Source organism: Esox lucius, chromosome 7 (assembly GCF_011004845.1).
Source record: "Esox lucius isolate fEsoLuc1 chromosome 7, fEsoLuc1.pri, whole genome shotgun sequence".
NCBI lineage: Eukaryota > Metazoa > Chordata > Actinopteri > Esociformes > Esocidae > Esox > Esox lucius.
The window spans coordinates 12608667-12627593 of NC_047575.1; the positions used below are offsets into that span (position 1 = coordinate 12608667).

At 42.7% G+C, this 18927-nt stretch overlaps 1 protein-coding gene across 1 annotated transcript in view; it reads right to left on the bottom strand.

Annotated features, from left to right (window-relative positions):
- Positions 1–18927, bottom strand: part of LOC105010914 (sodium/potassium/calcium exchanger 3) — a 32420-nt gene that overhangs the window by 2351 nt on the left and 11142 nt on the right. Inside the window, exons 3-16 of the mRNA XM_010870597.4 lie at positions 7547–7623; positions 6625–6699; positions 6318–6402; positions 5868–5971; positions 4696–4770; positions 4470–4495; positions 3407–3460; positions 3183–3325; positions 2702–2868; positions 2382–2613; positions 2034–2200; positions 1800–1914; positions 473–585; positions 327–392 (exon numbers count right to left, since the gene is read on the bottom strand). Coding sequence (XP_010868899.1) covers positions 327–392; positions 473–585; positions 1800–1914; positions 2034–2200; positions 2382–2613; positions 2702–2868; positions 3183–3325; positions 3407–3460; positions 4470–4495; positions 4696–4770; positions 5868–5971; positions 6318–6402; positions 6625–6699; positions 7547–7623 — 1499 coding nt within the window. The remainder of the gene's footprint in view (positions 1–326; positions 393–472; positions 586–1799; positions 1915–2033; positions 2201–2381; positions 2614–2701; positions 2869–3182; positions 3326–3406; positions 3461–4469; positions 4496–4695; positions 4771–5867; positions 5972–6317; positions 6403–6624; positions 6700–7546; positions 7624–18927) is intronic.

The following is an 18927-nucleotide window of genomic DNA, read 5'->3' on the forward strand; positions in this document are numbered from 1 at the left end:
AACCAATAACATCATGATCGTCCGGCATGTTTGTGGTCTGTGACAACAGACTTGTAAAAAGTGAAGCAGCAATAAAACAGTGCTATGTATATATGGCAAGGCTTTTTATGTGACTGTATGATGCTTAGAGGCAGATGTCTAGTTAAACAGAAACCCATAGTGGCACGCACACACACACGCGCGCACACACACACACACACACACACACACACACACACACACAGTGAAACAAACACAGACACACACACACAAACCCTGAAATGAACACAGACACACACAAACCAACACACACACTCAAACATACAACTTAACACACACACACTTACTGTGAGGAAGACGGAGGCCAGCAGCAAGACGACAGAATATACTAGGCCCTTGTTGTTGATGTGGACCTGTGAGGAAGAGGAGGGTCAGATGTTGAAGGTTGTTAAATGACCATAGAAAACAGAATATAATGATAGTCAGGACCCACCGACGATCCGCTGTCTACCACCAGAGTGCGAAGAGCCCAGGGGAACCCCAGCCCCAACAGGATATCAAATATATTACTGCCAATGGAGTTAGACACCGCCATGTCCCCCATACCTGCGAAGAGGGAGAGTAAAGTCAAACATCCGGGAACACTACACCATCCAGAACATTACTCCACATAATGTTAACACTACACCATCCAGAACATTACTCCACATAATGTTAACACTACACCATCCAGAACATTACTCCACATAATGTTAACACTACACCATCCAGAACATTACTCCACATAATGTTAACACTACACCATCCAGAACATTACTCCACATAATGTAACACTACACCATTCAGAACATTACTCCACATAATGTTAACACTACACCATCCAGAACATTACTTCACATAATGTTAACACTACACCATCCAGAACATTACTCCACATAACGTAACACTACACCATCCAGAACATTACTCCACATAATGTTAACACTACACCATCCAGAACATTACTCCACATAATGTAACACTACACCATTCAGAACATTACTCCACATAATGTTAACACTACACCATCCAGAATATTACTCCAGATAACGTAACACTACACCATCCAGAACATTACTCCACATAATGTTAACACTACACCATTCAGAACATTACTCCACATAATGTTAACACTACACCATCCAGAACATTACTCCACATAATGTTAACACTACACCATCCAGAACATTACTCCACATAATGTTAACACTACACCATCCAGAACATTACTCCACATAACGTAACACTACACCATCCAGAACATTACTCCACATAATGTTAACACTACACCATCCAGAACATTACTCCACATAATGTAACACTACACCATTCAGAACATTACTCCACATAATGTTAACACTACACCATCCAGAATATTACTCCAGATAACGTAACACTACACCATACAGAATATTACTCCACATAACATAACACTACATCACCCAGAATATGACTCCACATAACGTAACATTACACCACCCAGAATATTACTCCACATAACGTTAACACTACACCATCCAGAATACTACTCCACATAACGTAACATTAAACCATCCAGAATATTACTCCACATAATGTTAACACTACACCATCCAGAATATTACTCCAACGAAATGTTAACACTCCACCATCCTGAATATTACTCCATATAAAGTAACACTACATCACCCAGAATATTACTCCACCAAAACATTAACATCAAACCACCCAAAACGTTAGTCCACCAGGACGTTAACAGGCAGCACAAGAGGAGCGAGTTCACGACAGATCGTGATAGGTACCTTGCCGAGCTACAATGAGGCTGGCCATACAGTCTGGTACGCTGGTTCCCGCAGCCAGGAAGGTGATACCCATGATGTAGTCAGGGATATCTAGTGTGTAGCTGATGACGGTGACCTGGTGAACACAAAGAGACACCACAAACACACACAGCGGTAAACACCGGCCCAACACACCTGAAACAGACAGCAGAAACGCGACGAAAGCCCAGCTTGGACGTTGCCACATGACCTTACCATCCACACCATGAGGTAGGAGAAGATGGCTATCCACAGGGTGGAGGCCAAGAACGTGACCATGAACCAGCGGTGCCACCGGGGGAACACACAGTTAGGTACCGTGCAGTAGAGCAGCAGCCCCAGGGGCCAGGAGATCAGCCACTTGACCCGCGCACAGCAACCACCTAGAACGCACAGGAAGAGGAACACACCACAGCTCACGTCCACAGCCTTTTCCTCGAATGCAATTTCAGCCATCGTCACGGAAATGGCTTTTAAAGGTGAAGTGCAGTGTTGATATAGTGTGGCCTCAGTCAGGCAGGCAGCGCATGGTGAAAAGAAACCAACAGAGAGAGACAAGGTCACCTGGCCAGTGAAGAGGCCTAAACGGCCCTTCGCCGTCATCCTCTTCCTCCGCCTGGCAGCCCTCCATGCCGGGCTTCTCTCCCGCGTCCCCTGGCACGGCCCCGTCGGGGCTCTGCCTCTCCACGCTGCCCCCGTTCTCCAGACCCCCGGAGCCCGCCGCCTTCAGCGGGGTCCCTCCCACTCCGGAGGCCCCGTACAGCTGGCTGTTGGGACACCTGATCAGCCGCTGCCTCTGTGTGGCGCAAAGGGAGCAGAAACAAATGGGTTTCTCCGTCACGGCCCGTGCGCCCCCCCGAGTCCCCCCGGCCTGGGTGGAGTACCTCACTGATGAGCATCCGTCCGGCCATGCTGAGCCTGGTGCGGGGCGAGAAGTGGGGAGTGATCATGATGCGCAGGCCGGCCTCGGAGAAGGACAGCTGGTGGGGGTGGAGGATGAGGAGCTCGTCCACCATCACCACTGGGGGGGACTCCGGAACCTGAGGTTGGCCTGCGGGGATACGGCGCCGTCAAACCGGTCACGGCAGACCCCCAGCACGGTTATGGACAGACGCCGACGCGGACAGAGACACGGACCGACAGACACACGGACCGACAGGAAGACAGACAGACACACGGACCGACAGACACACGGACCGACAAAAAGACAGACACACGAACCGACAGGAAGACAGACAGACACATGGACCGACAGGAAGACAGACAGACACACGGACCGACAGACACACGGACCGACAGAAAGACAGACACACGAACCGACAGACACACGGACCGACAGACACACGGACCGACAGGAAGACAGACCTTTCTTAAGCAGCACCATGCTGGTGTTGCAGGCCGGTCCGTCCCCAGCCATCTCCTCATCTCTGTGTCCCTCACTGCCTCGGCAACACTGACTTGGACCCCCAGAGTGACGCTGCACGCACCCCAAGAGCTGGGAGTTGAACCTGAAACCACAGAACCGCTGTCACTGAGGAATCACATCAGAACACTAGAGTGACCAGCGGTGCTTTCATTAACATACTCACTTCATTATAACAATGTAGACCACATACATGGACATTAGGAGCACTGCTTCCCACCTGAAATCAAAGAAATACACAGGTCAACTGACAACCAAAAAACATGCTTGTATCTGAAATATACAGGTCAACTGACAACCAAAAAACATGCTAGTATCTGAAAAATACACAGGTCAACTGACAACCAAAAAAAATCCTAGTATCTGAAAAATACACAGGTCAACTGACAACCAAAAAACATGCTAGTATCTGAAAAATACACAGGTCAACTGACAACCAAAAAACATGCTAGTTTCTGAAAAATACACAGGTCAACTGACAACCAAAAAACATGCTAGTATCTGAAAAATACACAGGTCAACTGACAACCAAAAAACATGCTAGTATCTGAAAAATACACAGGTCAACTGACAACCAAAAAACATGCTAGTATCTGAAAAATACACAGTTCAACTGACAACCAAAAAACATGCTAGTATCTGAAAAATACACAGGTCAACTGACAACCAAAAAACATGCTAGTATCTGAAAAATACACAGGTCAACTGACAACCAAAAAACATGCTAGTATCTGAAAAATACACAGGTCAACTTACAACCAAAAAACATCAGAGTATCTGAAATATACAGTTCAACTACCTAAAACCAGTCAACTGATATTTTAAAGTATTAATGTAAAAGACAGTGAACTTTGTATAGGTCGAGGACAGGATTAAGAAATCACAAGCTCAATTTTAATTGCTGAAAATTTAATTGGTTTTCTCTTTTCAGCAGTTGCAATCTGTCACAATCTGTCAATGTTTGAAAGACAAAACAAGCAAATAAATAGAATGTCCCAAATGGACCCTGAATGGTATTTCACATTCAAGTCAGGACTGGTAGACATTGTTATGTCACCTATGATCAAAACAGTCTACTTAGTTGTAGAAACCTTCAATGGATTATTTGAATGTCTACTGTGACAACAAGACAGGCGTGCCGTTCCACCTTAATGAAATAAAAGCCCCAATAAACCCTGAATAAATCCAGGCCGGTATCCGTCTATTACAATAACTAACTTAAAACTCACCAGACAACTTTGGCATCATAGATCACCTACAAAGAGGAAGTTAACTCATTAGAATTGTCACAGATTGATTCAGTGTCATCGTAAACGATGGGCAGGCAGTTTAATCAACACTGAATTTGGAAAACCAAGTTAATAAAGTAAAATGTCATTAATCTGGCGTGCTTAAGATGTATTCTTAAATGTATTTGACCGTATGGTGTTAAAAACCCGGCCGTGATTCCCTCACCAGGATGAGAGCCAGCACAGAGAAGATGTAGTAGGTGGAGTCCCTGAACAGAGACCACCACGTCAGATCCACCGCCTGCACAGAGAGAGAGAGCGAGAGAAAGCGAAAGAGACAGAGAGAGTGAGAGAGCGAGAGAGAGAGCGAGAGAGAGCGAGAGAGAGAGAGAGAGCGAGAGAGAGCGAGAGAGAGAGAGAGCGAGCGAGAGAGACTGCTAACAGACAACCAACCCAAAGCAACCTTTTGAGCTGATATCACTTTTTCGATGACTGCATTCATCAATCTACCAAGAGGGCAATATTTGGGTAAAATATTTGTGTTTCCCTCTTCAGAGAGCCATGGCTTTTGGCTATCACCTGAAATATGTTTGTTTGTGTCTGAGTAAAAGAAAATCTTTCCACCCCAATGATCTAGTACACCAGAGCCGTATTCTAAAACATGTACAAATATGGTGATAAAACAGGACATTTTGAAATGTGATTGAATAAGACTTTATATCCAGATATAGGTACAACATCTTGTATCTAGATTAATCCACCCCCAAACTGACATTGTCTATTGCAAAAATGACGACCAAGAATTTTTTTCCATTTGTAAATCCCTAAATTAACACATTGTTCATTTGAAAAGCGCATCTCCTATCGACAACGGGAAAAGCACTGTGAAAAACATACGAGCATGTGCCATATATCAGCCTCGGACATTCAATTTGTTTTTTCACTTCCACAAACTTATTTTAGACTTAAGTTGGTAGGGTCTCATTTCGATCTATGTAATGTATGTATTTAGAACTGTGTGCTCAATGGGGAATTCAACCAGTGATCTTTCATTCCGACACATTGGCAGCCCTCCAATAAACATTTTCAAGCACAGTCCACTTGAAAGATCTGAGCTCTGAAGTATGCTTATTTCACAGAGGAGCTTCTGTGGCAACTCAACGTGTCTGTTTTTGCATTCTGACTTCAAAAACAGCAGAAAATGAATAAAAGAAGTAATCCTGCCATACTACAAGTGGTTTAGTGGCCGCCCTCGTCACTGTCAGCTTTAAGGTAAAGTCCTCAGGTTTACTCAGCGCCAGCGATGCAAATGTGTGGGAGAATATTCCCTGAGCTCTTCAGCCGTCGGCCATAGCTACTATAAAGACCACAGAGGTGTGTTTTGTCAAAGGTCTTTACCTGGCCAGCAAAGATGCCACACACACCAATGATGACCAGGATGTTGAAGACTGCTGAGCCCACAATGGTGCCGACACCCACGTCTCCCTTAGTGATGAACACAGCTGACAAAGGGGTAGAGGATGGAGGAGAGAGACACAGAGCAAGAGAGTCAGGGAAGAGTGAGAGATAGAAAGGTCAATTGTAGTGACATTTTACCGGATGAAACCAAACGTCGTCAAAATGTTTTCAATACGTTAATGTAGACTGAAAGACCATTGCTATTGACTCTGCTGACATCTGATGGATATTTAAGGAATTACATGTTATGCAAACACTGTCTTTGGGATGGACCGAAATTCCATGGGAAGACGGTATGACGCATTAGTGACAGTCATTGTTGGGCATATGTTTAGTGGCCACTGCTATCACTACTGATAACAGAGAGGAAGAAAACGGTGATTAACTGACCAATGAGAGAGGTGAAGAGCTCTGGCGCTGAGCTTCCAGCAGCCATGAAGGTTGCTCCTGCCACATCCTCACTGAGCTGGAGGTTCTGAGGGAGACAGAGAGGAGGGAACCTTCTCACACAATCACAATACATGGAGGGACTGTACCTTACCAGAAACACCAGAAAACCTATTCAGCCTGTCTTGCACCAAGTCTATATCTCCTATGAAGTTGTGATAATCGGCTAATGGTTGCAATGTGTTGAAAAGCAGCATGAGGTGCCTCCTTCCGGGATTCTACAGTTAATTGGCGTTGTTGGTTTTCTCACCTCTGATATTTTCTCCAGCGAAGGGACAAAGTAGTCATCACAGACAATGGCAAGAGCATAGAACATGTAGATAGCCTGAGAGTCAGAGACAGGAGATGAGATAGTCCGTAAGAAGCAATAAGGAAGTATAAGTAATCCAGCTGTCATTTAGGCAAGTATAAATCAATGATAATAAAGCTAACGTCAATGATATTATCAAGTCAACAGATGGTACTGCACTAAGGGTGTTGCCTCAATCCTGCAGTATCAACACTTCATCCCATGTGAATGTGATGTGGTAGAAATAATATAGTGCTAACTAGAGTGTTTTTTCAGAATTTAATTTAATATTTGCAGTAGTTTATTTAAGTAATAAGGCCAGAGGAAGCATGCCAATATACCATGGCTTAGGGTCATTCTTAAGCACGACACAACGTTTCCATCCAATGAGAATTTTGAACACAGTAATGATTGGCTAAAAGGTGGGCTATATGACACCCTATTCCTGAGTGATGATTGGCTAAAAGGCGGGCTATATGACACTCTATTCCGTGGGTTAACAAACACCCCCTCTGGGCCTTGTTGCTCGTATTTAAAATGGTTTGCTACTGAATTATATAGAAAGTACTGCGTAGTGTTTATTCAGGTAAGTCTCTGCCCTTTAGCAAATAAAGGGGACTATGAGGAAGATGTCAGTTTGACCTCAGAACGTCAGTCACCTGTTATCATCCTGAATAATGGATTAAAGTGAGCTAAAAGTCATTAATCTCTCCCTTTTCTTTTGAGCCACATCTCCACCTCACCCCAAATTATTCCTTTGTGCAGTTTTCTATTTAAAAACCTTCTAACTTCTACTGTAGGAGGAAACTTACACCTCTTTCTTAATATGTATTTTGCAGTGTGTAAAACCAGTGTGCGTTTTGTTTTATTACTGGACACTCACACACAACACATGTAACAGAACGGCCCCTCGCTTCAGCTGCTCCTTAGTAAAGATATCTTCTGGAAACTCATGGATGGCTGAGGGGGAGAGAGATAACAGTGCAGAACAGTTAGACGTCATTCCTCGGTCTACATAGAGAGAGAATGGAGGTGGAAGAGGATAGTCACAACAACAGCTGAGAGAAGGAAACCAGAGTCTTGCGCTAATCTGACTAAATGGATGTCATGCAGCTCAAGATCAAAAGCAGAGCACAATCATCAAACAACTGCCACAGTGGTTTGGACACCAGCAGTCTATCCCTGTCCAGTGAATCATTTGGGGATATAGATAGATGCTGCATTCCCCACACTGGGAGGAATACCATTCCTTTCATGTCACCATCTCGTCATCCTCTGTGTCTTAGAGCACAGATACCAAAACAATAAGGGTGTGGTAGGACTTCTGGGAGAATAAGAAACAAATTCTAACAAAATTGCTTTCCACATCTAATCCTTTCTGGAGATACATAATGCTGTTTGTTTGTTATTTTTTATGTAATCTTTATTTCTTGCCTGGCCAATGGCAACAACGGAAGACATCACAGTTACTCACAGTAAAAAAATAAAAGAATTGTACCTGAGGGAGGCGCCTGTAACATTTTCTGACCAAAGGAATCTCATTCTGATTATTAAATCTTCCCTATCCGCCTGACACACCACTGCTTAATAACTATGACCTCCTCTAGGATTGCTCCCTCCAGGCAGCCAGACACCTGTACAGGCTAGCAGACGCTGGCCCCTTGGGCTGGGAAGCGAGAGAGGAGCAGAGCTCTGAGGTGTGTGGAACAGCTGCTCCCTGCTTCTCCAGTCCTCAGGTGTACATGAGACTGTTAATGAGAGCCGAGCTCCCTCTCGGTCCCCTGGCGTGGTGAGCAGAGGAGCCTGGAGAGCACAGGGCAGCACTCAGACGCAGGGGAAAATGAACTTTAACCACTGGGGAGCCCAAACCTATTAATAACCATGCTGCACAGAGGCAGGAGACACACAGTCCCAGAATGTCTTTTACCCCACAATACATACTTGTCCTACACTACACGCACTCTCTACAATTTACAACGATTATGTGCAGGCCTTCAAAATAAATGCAGAGAAGGGATCCGGTATTCAGAGAGTATTCAGACCCATTCACCTGGTCCACATTTTGTGTGTTGTGTTAGAGATTTATAATAGAGTTTATATTTTGTCATCAATCTACACACTATGCCCCATAGTGACATAGCAAAAAAATATATATATATATTTCGGCCAATATATTTAAAATAAAAAAAGGAAATACATTATGTATTCAAACCATTATTTCAGTAATTTGTTGAAGCGCCTTTGGCAGTGACCACATCGCCAGGTATTCTTGGATATGACTCTTCAAGCTTTACATACCTAGATTTGGACCGTTGCTCACATTCTTCTATCTCGGTCCTCTGAAGCAGTTTGGATGTGGAGCATCAATGTTTAATAGGTCTGAAGTCTGGGCTTTGGCTAGGGCAGTCAAGGACTTTCACAGACTTCTACAGAAGCCACTCTAACGGTCTCTTATAATGTCGTTATGCTGAAAGATACATTTTTGCCCCAGTCTGAGGTTTTTCTCAGAAACCTCTGGTATTAGCCAGGTAATGACAGGTAGCCAACTTGTTTTTACCTGACGTAGAGTTTGTCATTCAGGCGCAATCAGAGTTTTTCTTTACGGCCAATATGGCCATTACAATTTAAGAATTCCAGGCACACAACATACACTGAACAAAATGATCAACGTAACACTTTTGTTTTTGCCCCTATTCATCATGAGCTGAACTCAAAGATCTAAGACTTTCTCTATGTACAAAAAAGGCCTATTTCTCTCAAATATTGTTCACAAATCTGTCTAAATCTGTGTTAGTGAGCACTTCTCCTTTGCCGAGATAATCCATCCACCTCAAAGGTGTGGCATATCAAGATGCTGATTAGACAGCATGATTATTGCACAGGTGTGCCTCAGGCTGTCCACAATAAAAGTCCACTCTAAAATGTGCAGTTCCATCACACAGCACAATGCCACAGATGTCGCAAGTTTTGAGGGAGCGTGCAATTGGCATGCTGACTGCAGGAATGTCCACCAGAGCTGTTGCCTGTGAATTGAATGTTCATTTATCTACCATAAGCAATCTCCAAAGGGATTTAAAAAATGATCAAAGACGTTGATCATTTTGTTCAGTGTATGTTGTGTGCACGCAATTCTAAAATTGTAATGGCCATATTGGCCGTAAAAAAAAAAAACTCTGATTGGGCCTGAATGCCAAACTCTACGTAAGGTAAAAACAAGTTGGCTACCTGTCATTACCTGGCTAGGTCACACAATATTACGCTATTTAATATGCTATTACTCTATGAATTCATTTGGCATATTTTCCCACATTTTGGCTGTTGATATTTTCATTTGCCAGACAACTACACCTGATACAGGCGAAAAGCCGGGCCCAATACTTTGTTTTTGGTCTGTCAAGAGAATATTTATCGCATGCATTCAGTCCTTCTGGTGGAATGTCACATGCCTTTTGCTCTGGAACAGTTTCCATCTAGCCACTCTAACATAAAGGTCTGATTGAGTGATACTGAGATGGTTGTCCTTTAGGCAGGTTCTCCCATAGGCCTATCTGCAGAGAAAATATGAAGCTATGTTAGAATGGCCATTGATATTTTGGTCACATCCCTGACCAAGGCACTTGGGCCCTGTTACTTAGTTTTGCTGGACGGCCAGCTCTAGGAAGATTGTTGGAGGTTCCAAATTTATTCCATTCCACAAGAAAAAACCCACTGCGCTCCTTGAAACTTTCAATGTTTTAGCTTTTTTTTTTTTTCTTCCCCAGAAGGTACAACTCTATCTTGAATCATGTCAAATCAATTTAATTTACCACAGGTAGACTCCAATAACGTTTTACAGACATCTCAAGGTTGATCAAAGAACACACTATGCAGCTGAGCTCACTTTAGAGTGCGTGGCAAAGGGTCTAAATATGAAACATACATGAGATATGTTTTTCATTTTCTATAAACAGCCCAAAAACATGCTTTTTTCTTTATCATTATGGAGTACTGAGTTTAGATATAAAAAAATATACACTACCGTTCAAAGGTTTGGGGCTTGTTTTTCATGAACACATACATTGAATGAGTTTTAATGGGAAATATAACAAAAGGAAATGGAAATATAGTCATTGACAAGGTAAGAAATAATACTTTTTTATTGAAATAATAAGTGTGTCCTTCATACTTAGCTTTTGTCAAAGAACCCTTCATTTGCAGTAATTATAGCCTTGTAAACCTTGAGGGGTGCCTGGTCATTAGGGCCAGGCACAGCCCCACCTGTTGTCAACAGAAAGAACTGCAACAAAATTATGTTATTTTTAATTCTCAAAGATGACATCCTATAATTTATTATCTATAAAAATAGAATCTTCCTAAATTACAAATAATTTGTGTTAGGATTTTATTTCATGTTCATTGGTCACTGCCTTGCTGCGTCAGACTGTGTTCTGCCGATTCAAGTTCGCAGTAGTAGGCCATAGGCTAAGACTGAATGTGGGGCTAGCCCCTCTCTCACAATGCAATGTTCATTGTACGTGTGAAAATATTAATACGCATATCAGAATGTTAGTGTGATCAATGTAGATCACACAAATTTGATGCCAAGTGGGGCTGACAACCGGTAGTCCCACTACATCATAATTTCGTATTTCAGACCTGATTGGCTGTCTGTCTGTCTGGAGCTAACATTAGTCGGCAAGAAGAGCGAGGAGGGTAGATTATCTTAGTTAGCTTGTTAGCTTCACAAACGCCAGATAACTTGAGAAAATGAATAAAGTGAATTTCATACTCGAGCACCGGTTTGAAACCCTTAATTTGAAGGAGAAACTTGAAGTAAGTGACTTGGTACCCATCAGCCACGGGATATTATCATCACTCAAACTGCTGGTAAAAGTTACCGTGGGTTTAACGTGGAGTGGTTTTTGAAGAAAAAGTGGCATACAAAAGAATGCCCTCTTCTGTTTTCCATGACTGCTATTTGGTGGAGAACGGGTCGAGGACGGATTACAAAGATTTGAAACATATTTCTGAAACATGAGAGAAAATGTGCTTACTTGGAAGGGTAAATGTCACAGCCCAAGTTGACAGTGCATACAGGCACTCCATTGAGCAGCATAACAAACAGGTGGAGGAAAACGGGTACGTTCTCAGTTCGATCATAACATGTATTAAACTGTGTGGAAAATGTGAAACCGCACTGCGGGGGCACGATGAGTCGGACTCCCTGAATCCTGGAATATTCAGATGCATTTTCGAGACGGAGTGACGGCGATTCGAGATTTCAGAGGCACTTTGACTCTCAGCCCATCTTCAAAGGGACAGACGCTAATGAAAGAGACATACCCACACGCCCAGTATGTTCACTGTTATGCTCACCAGCTGAACCTGACCTTGCAGCAACTTTGTTCAGCAAGGATGAACATCATGAAGGAGTTTTTTGCAGATTTAACTGCATCTGAGCTTGACTGTGCGGTGAAACTATGGCCTCTAGGAAATGAGGAAAAGTTGAAGTCTGAGCTGACCACTCTGTACCGCCACCCTGAGCTTCACACTGGTAAGACGGCCCTGTCTCTGTTAAGATCCATCCATGAGAACAACCTAGAGGAGGCATTTGCTGAGACCGTCACTCGGCTGAAAATTATCATAACAACACCTATGACGACATTCGAGTAAGAGAGGAACTTTTCCACCTTGAAGAGGGTAAAAACCTTCACTCGCAATACCATGGGACAGCCGCGAATCAACGCATTGGTCATGTTGTCCATCGAAAGCCAGCTGATTCAGCAGCTACATGACTTAATTCCAACGTCATCAAAAATGTTGCCCAGTGGAAGAACCACCATGCCACCTTTCTCTTCAAGTGAGCCCTCAGCCTTGGTGAATGAGAGCATATTTTATCATCCTGCCTTTGTGGTGCTGGTCCGTGCATTGTTCATATTTTTGTGCTGGATCGATTGATATAGATGATGACGAGTGTCAGTGTGTCCATGCTTATCTATCAAGGTTGTTGTCATAGAATGGATCTGTATCCCTAAAAAGTTGTCTTTCCGCTTCATTGTGGCCTTCAGTGGTGTTGAGCTCATTGCTTTTCACATATGGCCCTGTAGGCACATTGGTTCTAAACTTGGTTGCATTCCTAATTTAGGTTTGTAAATGTGACAGTGGTAATTTTACATGTGTGTGAGAGAGAAGGAGAGCAATCACACAAGGTCTCTCTCTCTCTCTCTCTCTCTTTTATATGTGTACTACAACACCTGGTAGAAGCAAGCCGTTCTATCGTTAAAAGTGTTTTGTGGAGCCACGCCGTTTGTTGTTGTGTTAAATAAACACATCAGTAGCAAGTGGGAGTTTTGTAGCTTTACGGGTATGTATCCTATATTTTGAAATGGTTTGTGCCCAACCAAATTTTTACATATAAAAACGCCACTTCAGACCTTTGACATTCAATTAGTCAATTTGTTTAGGTAATCTGAAGAGATTTCACCCCATGCTTCCTGAAGCACCTCCCACAAGTTGAATTGGCTCGATGGGCTCTTTTTACATACCATACGGTCATGCTGCTCCCACAACAGCTCAGTAGGGTTGATATGTGGTGACTGTGATGAACACTCCATTATAGACAGAATACCAGCTGACTGCTTCTTCCCTAAATAGTTCTTACATAGTTTGGAGCTGTGCTTTGGGTCATTGTCCTGTTGTAGGAGGAAATTGTGTCCAATCAAGTGCCGTCCACAGGATATGGCACGGCGTAGCAAAATGGAGTGACAGCCTTCCTTCAAGATCCCTTTTACTCTGTAAAAATCTCCCACTTTACGACCATAAAATCACCCCCAGAACATCAAATGGCCTCCACCATGTTTGACATGTACATCTCCCGGGATGTTCTTCTTGTTGATCCAAACAACTAGATTTGTCTGTCTATAACACTTTTTTCCAATCTTCCTCTGTGTTCTTTTGCCCATCTTAATCTTTTCCTTTTATTGGCCAAGGCCTCCTGCTTCCTCTTCTATTCTGGTTGGAGTCAGTTTGCGCTGATCTGTGATGGGAGTAGTACAGTACACAGCGTTGTGCAAGATCTTCAGTTTCTGGGCAATTTCTCAAATTGGAATAGTCATAATTTCTCAGAACAATACTATTTTCTTTCAAAAACAAGGACATTTCCAAGTGACCCCAAACCTTTGAACAGTCCTGTATATTCAATCAATAATAAATTAAAGTGGCACATAGATACATTTTTCAAATAATCCATTATTCAGCTCTGTCCCAGTCAGTAATTAGCGTTATTAGCATCATCCAAATTCATGAATGGAAACGGTTCGTATCGCTATCGATACAAACCGTTAGCAAGGGGAAAACGACTCCAAAGCACTTCAAACTACATTCAGTAATGTCGCGGTAGCATCGATTTCGCGGAAGCATCGATTTCTTTAAAATTCACACTGACGAAATAGCAGGCAAAATTTGGTGAATTCAAACTGGCACTAGTGAACAATTTCCTATAGCCACAATAGGAAATCACAATCCTTCGGGCAGTGATGTCATTGAGGTGAGCGTGAACTTTAACCTCAAAAAGCTATGTGAAGATAGGTTGCTTTGCCTACCTGGTCCATTTTCATCAGCGGACATTAGAATAGTATTTGTAATTTTGGAAAATGCCGTGGGCATAGGAAAGGAACGTGGGAGAGCAGACTTGAAGTTTCACTCTATGCCATATCCATAAGGTCTGTTCACAGTTCCATCTCTCAACCACATCACCAGGACCACATATAGCCTCCAGATCCCAAGATTCTACAGATCCCAATCCCAATGAACGCAGCACTCCTCCCAGCTCCCAATCGCCGAAATACTAAGCCTGTTCAACTGTTTGTGATAGCTTTCTAATGTTCTTTGATCCGAGCATGCCTTCCGTGTTTACAATTTAGCTTATCCTAGTCTGTACATTCGTCTGAGCCTGAGCCAATCAATGTTATTTTTTTTTACAGACCCAAATGTTTTTTAAATATAGTCCTCTACCAAACGGTTGCTTCACAGTAAAAGTATCAAAATATTGTCACTTTTTTTTTTGTTGTGAAAACATCAAATAAAATGCTAAAGTTTTGCCAGAAATAAATCAGACTTGCTCATCTGTGTGGTGGTGCAACAGCACAAATGTTTTTTGGACATTAGATCCACTTTATTTCTGGTGGCATGCTATGAAGCATTGCTGGTTTGCATTCAAACATAGGAAAACATTGCATTTCTGACACTTCCATCTCGACACATCCTTTGGACAGAGGTTGTCACAGTGAAGTGGCAAATGTCCGCAGTTATCATAATGCACATCTGGTTGTGGTTGTGAGGGTCTTGGGGTGTAGCGTTTTTTCTGTGGAGGCGAGGAGGATGATGGTCGGCCAACTTTGGATGGTGGCTTGTTGACTTGCCCCAAACTGTGGGCGACTGCCAGGCCGAACCTTTTGAGAGGCATTGGTTTCTCATGCAGTAGGCCATAGTCCCTCTTGTAGACCAGCCAGGAATTTGAGATGCACAGGTCAAGGATGTATCCGAAAAGGGGAAAGTACCATCACCTTGACTTGGGTGGGGTCTTGTACATGTGTACCAGCATGTCAGAAAGATCAATGCCTCCCATATGCTGTTTGTAGGCACGAAATGTCCCCAGTGACTTCTGCTTGCATGGGCTGATAATCCGGAACTGTTGGCGCAATTATTAGAAAATGGAAGAAGTTCAAGATGACGGTCAATCTCCCTTGGTCTGGCGCTCCATGCAAGATCTCACCTCGTGGGGCATCAATGATCATGAGGAAGGTGAGGGATCAGCCCAGAACTACATGGCAGGACCTGGTCAATGACCCGAAGAGAGCTGGGACCACAGTCTCAAAGAAAAACATTAGTAACACACTACGCCGTCATGGAATAAAATCCTGCAGCGCACGCAAGTCCCCCTGCTCAAGCCAGCGCATGTCCAGGCCCATCTTAAGTTTGCCAATGACCATCTGGATGATCCAGAGGAGGAATGGGAGAAGGTCATGTGGTCTGATGAGACAAAAATAGAGCTTTTTGGTCTAAACTCCACTCTCCGTGTTTGGAGGAAGAAGAAGGATGAGTACAACCCCAAGAACACCATCCCAACCGTGAAGCATGGAGGTGGAAACATCATTCTTTGGGGATGCCTTTCTGCAAAGGGGACAGGAAGACTGCACCATATTGAGGGGAGGATGGATGGGGCCATGTATCGCGAGATCTTGGCCAACAACCTCCTTCCCTCAGTAAGAACATTGAAGATGGGTCATGGCTGGGTCTTCCAGCATGACAACGACCCAAAACACAGAGCCAGGGCAACTAAGGAGTGGCTCCGTAAGAAGCATCTCAAGGTCCTGGAGTGGCCTAGCCAGTCTCCAGACCTGAACCCAATCGAAAATCTTTGGAGGGAGCTGAAAGTCTTTATTGCCCAGTGACAGCCCCGAAACCTGAAGGATCGGGAGAAGGTCTGTATGGAGGAGTGGGTCAAAATCCCTGCTGCAGTGTGTGCAAACCTGGTCAAGAACTACAGGAAATGTATGATCTCTGTAATCGCATACAAAGGTTTCTGTACCAAATATTAAGTTCTGCTTTTCTGATGTATCAAATACTTATAAAATGCAAATAAATTACTTAAAAATCATACAATGTGATTTTCTGGATTTTTATTGAAGAGTACCTATGATAAAAATTACAGACTTCAACATGCTTTGTAAGTGGGAAAACCTGCAAAATCGGCAGTGTATCAAATAATTGTTCTCCCCACTGTATGTGTATACACATACATACATACATACATACATACACTCACCTAAAGGATTATTAGGAACACCATACTAATTCTGTGTTTGACCCCCTTTCGCCTTCAGAACTGCCTTAATTCTACATGGCATTGATTCAACAAGGTGCTGAAAGCATTCTTTAGAAATGTTGGCCCATATTGATAGGATAGCATCTTGCAGTTGATGGAGATTTGTGGGATGCACATCCAGGGCACGAAGCTCCCGTTCCACCACATCCCAAAGATGCTCTATTGGGTTGAGATCTGGTGACTGTGGGGGCCATTTCAGTACAGTGAACTCATTGTCATGTTCAAGAAACCAATTTGAAATGATTCAAGCTTTGTGACATGGTGCATTATCCTGCTGGAAGTAGCCATCAGAGGATGGGTACATGGTGGTCATAAAGGGATGGACATGGTCAGAAACAATGCTCAGGTAGGCCGTGGGATTTAAACGATGCCCAATTGGCACTAAGGGGCCTAAAGTGTGCCAAGAAAACATCCCCCACACCATTAGACCACCACCACCAGCCTGCACAGTGGTAACAAGGCATGATGGATCCATGTTCTCATTCAGTTTACGCCAAATTCTGACTCTACCATCTGAATGTCTCAACAGAAATCGAGACTCATCAGACCAGGCAACATTCTTCCAGTTTTCAACTGTCCAATTTTGGTGAGCTTGTGCAAATTGTAGCCTCTTTTTCCTATTTGTAGTGGAGATGAGTGGTACCCGGTGGGGTCTTCTGCTGTTGTAGCCCATCTGCCTCAAGGTTGTGCATGTTTTGGCTTCACGAATGCTTTGCTTCATACCTCGGTTGTAACGAGTGGTTATTTCAGTCAAAGTTGCTCTTCTCTCAGCTTGAATCAGTCAGCCCATTCTCCTCTGACCTCTAGCATCAACAAGGCATTTTCGCCCACAGGACTGCCGCATACTGGATGTTTTTCCCTTTTCACACCATTCTTTGTAAACCCTAGAAATGGTTGCGCGTGAAAATCCCAGTAACTGAGCAGATTGTGAAATACGTCTGGCACCAACAACTATGCCACGTTCAAATTGCCTTTCCCATTCTGACATTCAGTTTGGAGTTCAGGAGATTGTCTTGACCAGGACCACACCCCTAAATGCATTGAAGCAGCTGCCATGTGATTGGTTGATTAGATAATTGCTTTCATGAGAAATTGAACAGGTGTTCCTAATAATATATATATATATATATTGGAATAACATTAAATGTATTGTGTTAACAACAATGAAGGATGAGAAGTTATTAATTTTCGTAGCAAATAGTACATTTTTATTACATTAGCTTAGCTTCACTACTTTTACCATAAAGTGACAAACAAACCGTTTGGTAGAGCATGTTTTTAGAAAATGATTCAACCCTTATTAGAATTTCTTTTTTGTATTATGTTACATAATTCTGTTAAGTAACACCTCTACAAGTTGGTATCAAAAAGCTTACCTTTTTGATGCCAACTTCATTAAGGAGGCGAACTGAAAAGGCATACTATTTAAAAACACAGCCACATCTAGTGGATTTCTTTTGCATAACATTCCTAAACTGAGTGGTGGAGGTGGTTTAATCAAGTTGAGTTAAGTTCAACACAGTTTTCAATAAGATATCGTGACTCAGAATGTGCTCTACCAAATGGTTGAGCAGAACATTAAAGGGCTGGAATTGCTGCTAATTTACACTGTTATGTATGTTATTGCTATATTTTCTGCGTAATTCTTGCTTTATATATTTCTTAATTCTTACTATGTAGATGTCGTTTGCCATGTCACAAGAATTGAATTGTGCAGGATGACACGCTGTTATTTGGTACATTTGATAACTAAACTTGGAACTTCTGGATTTCCTTTGTTTGTGTCGATGTCGACATCTGCCTGTTCACATCTGACCACGCTGTTTGCCTGCCCCCAAAAAATATTCAGTCAGACATAATACACATGTATTTTCCTTTCTCTCTCAAGCAAATAAGGTTTGACTGTCCAAGGTGAATATCAAAGACAAATTAGGTAACTTGCTTCCTAGCTAGCAAATACTAAATTTAGTTTATTGTGATGTAAACACTTACTCTTCCCGAAAAAACGCGTGGATTGATACAATTGTAAACAAAAGAGACCGATAAACACAGGTCGTACTCGTTTATTTGAAATATGAATTATATTGTGAAAATTAAAAAACTTTATTTCGAGGAATACAACAACGTCATTGATCTTTGAGGTAAACAACACCACTTAGTTTGGAGTGTTTCAGATACGTTTTCTGCTTGCAATGCAGCTTTAAGATAGCGTGCCGTTTCCATTCATACATTTGTACGATGCTAATAAAGCTAATTATTGACTGCGACAGAGCTGAATAATGGATTGTTTTAAAAAATGACTATGTGCCTGAAGGAACTATTCAGGGTAAGGGGACTGTCAATGAAATATGATTACTTTTGGACTAACTATCCCTTTAAGTCCATGAAAAAGTGGAGAA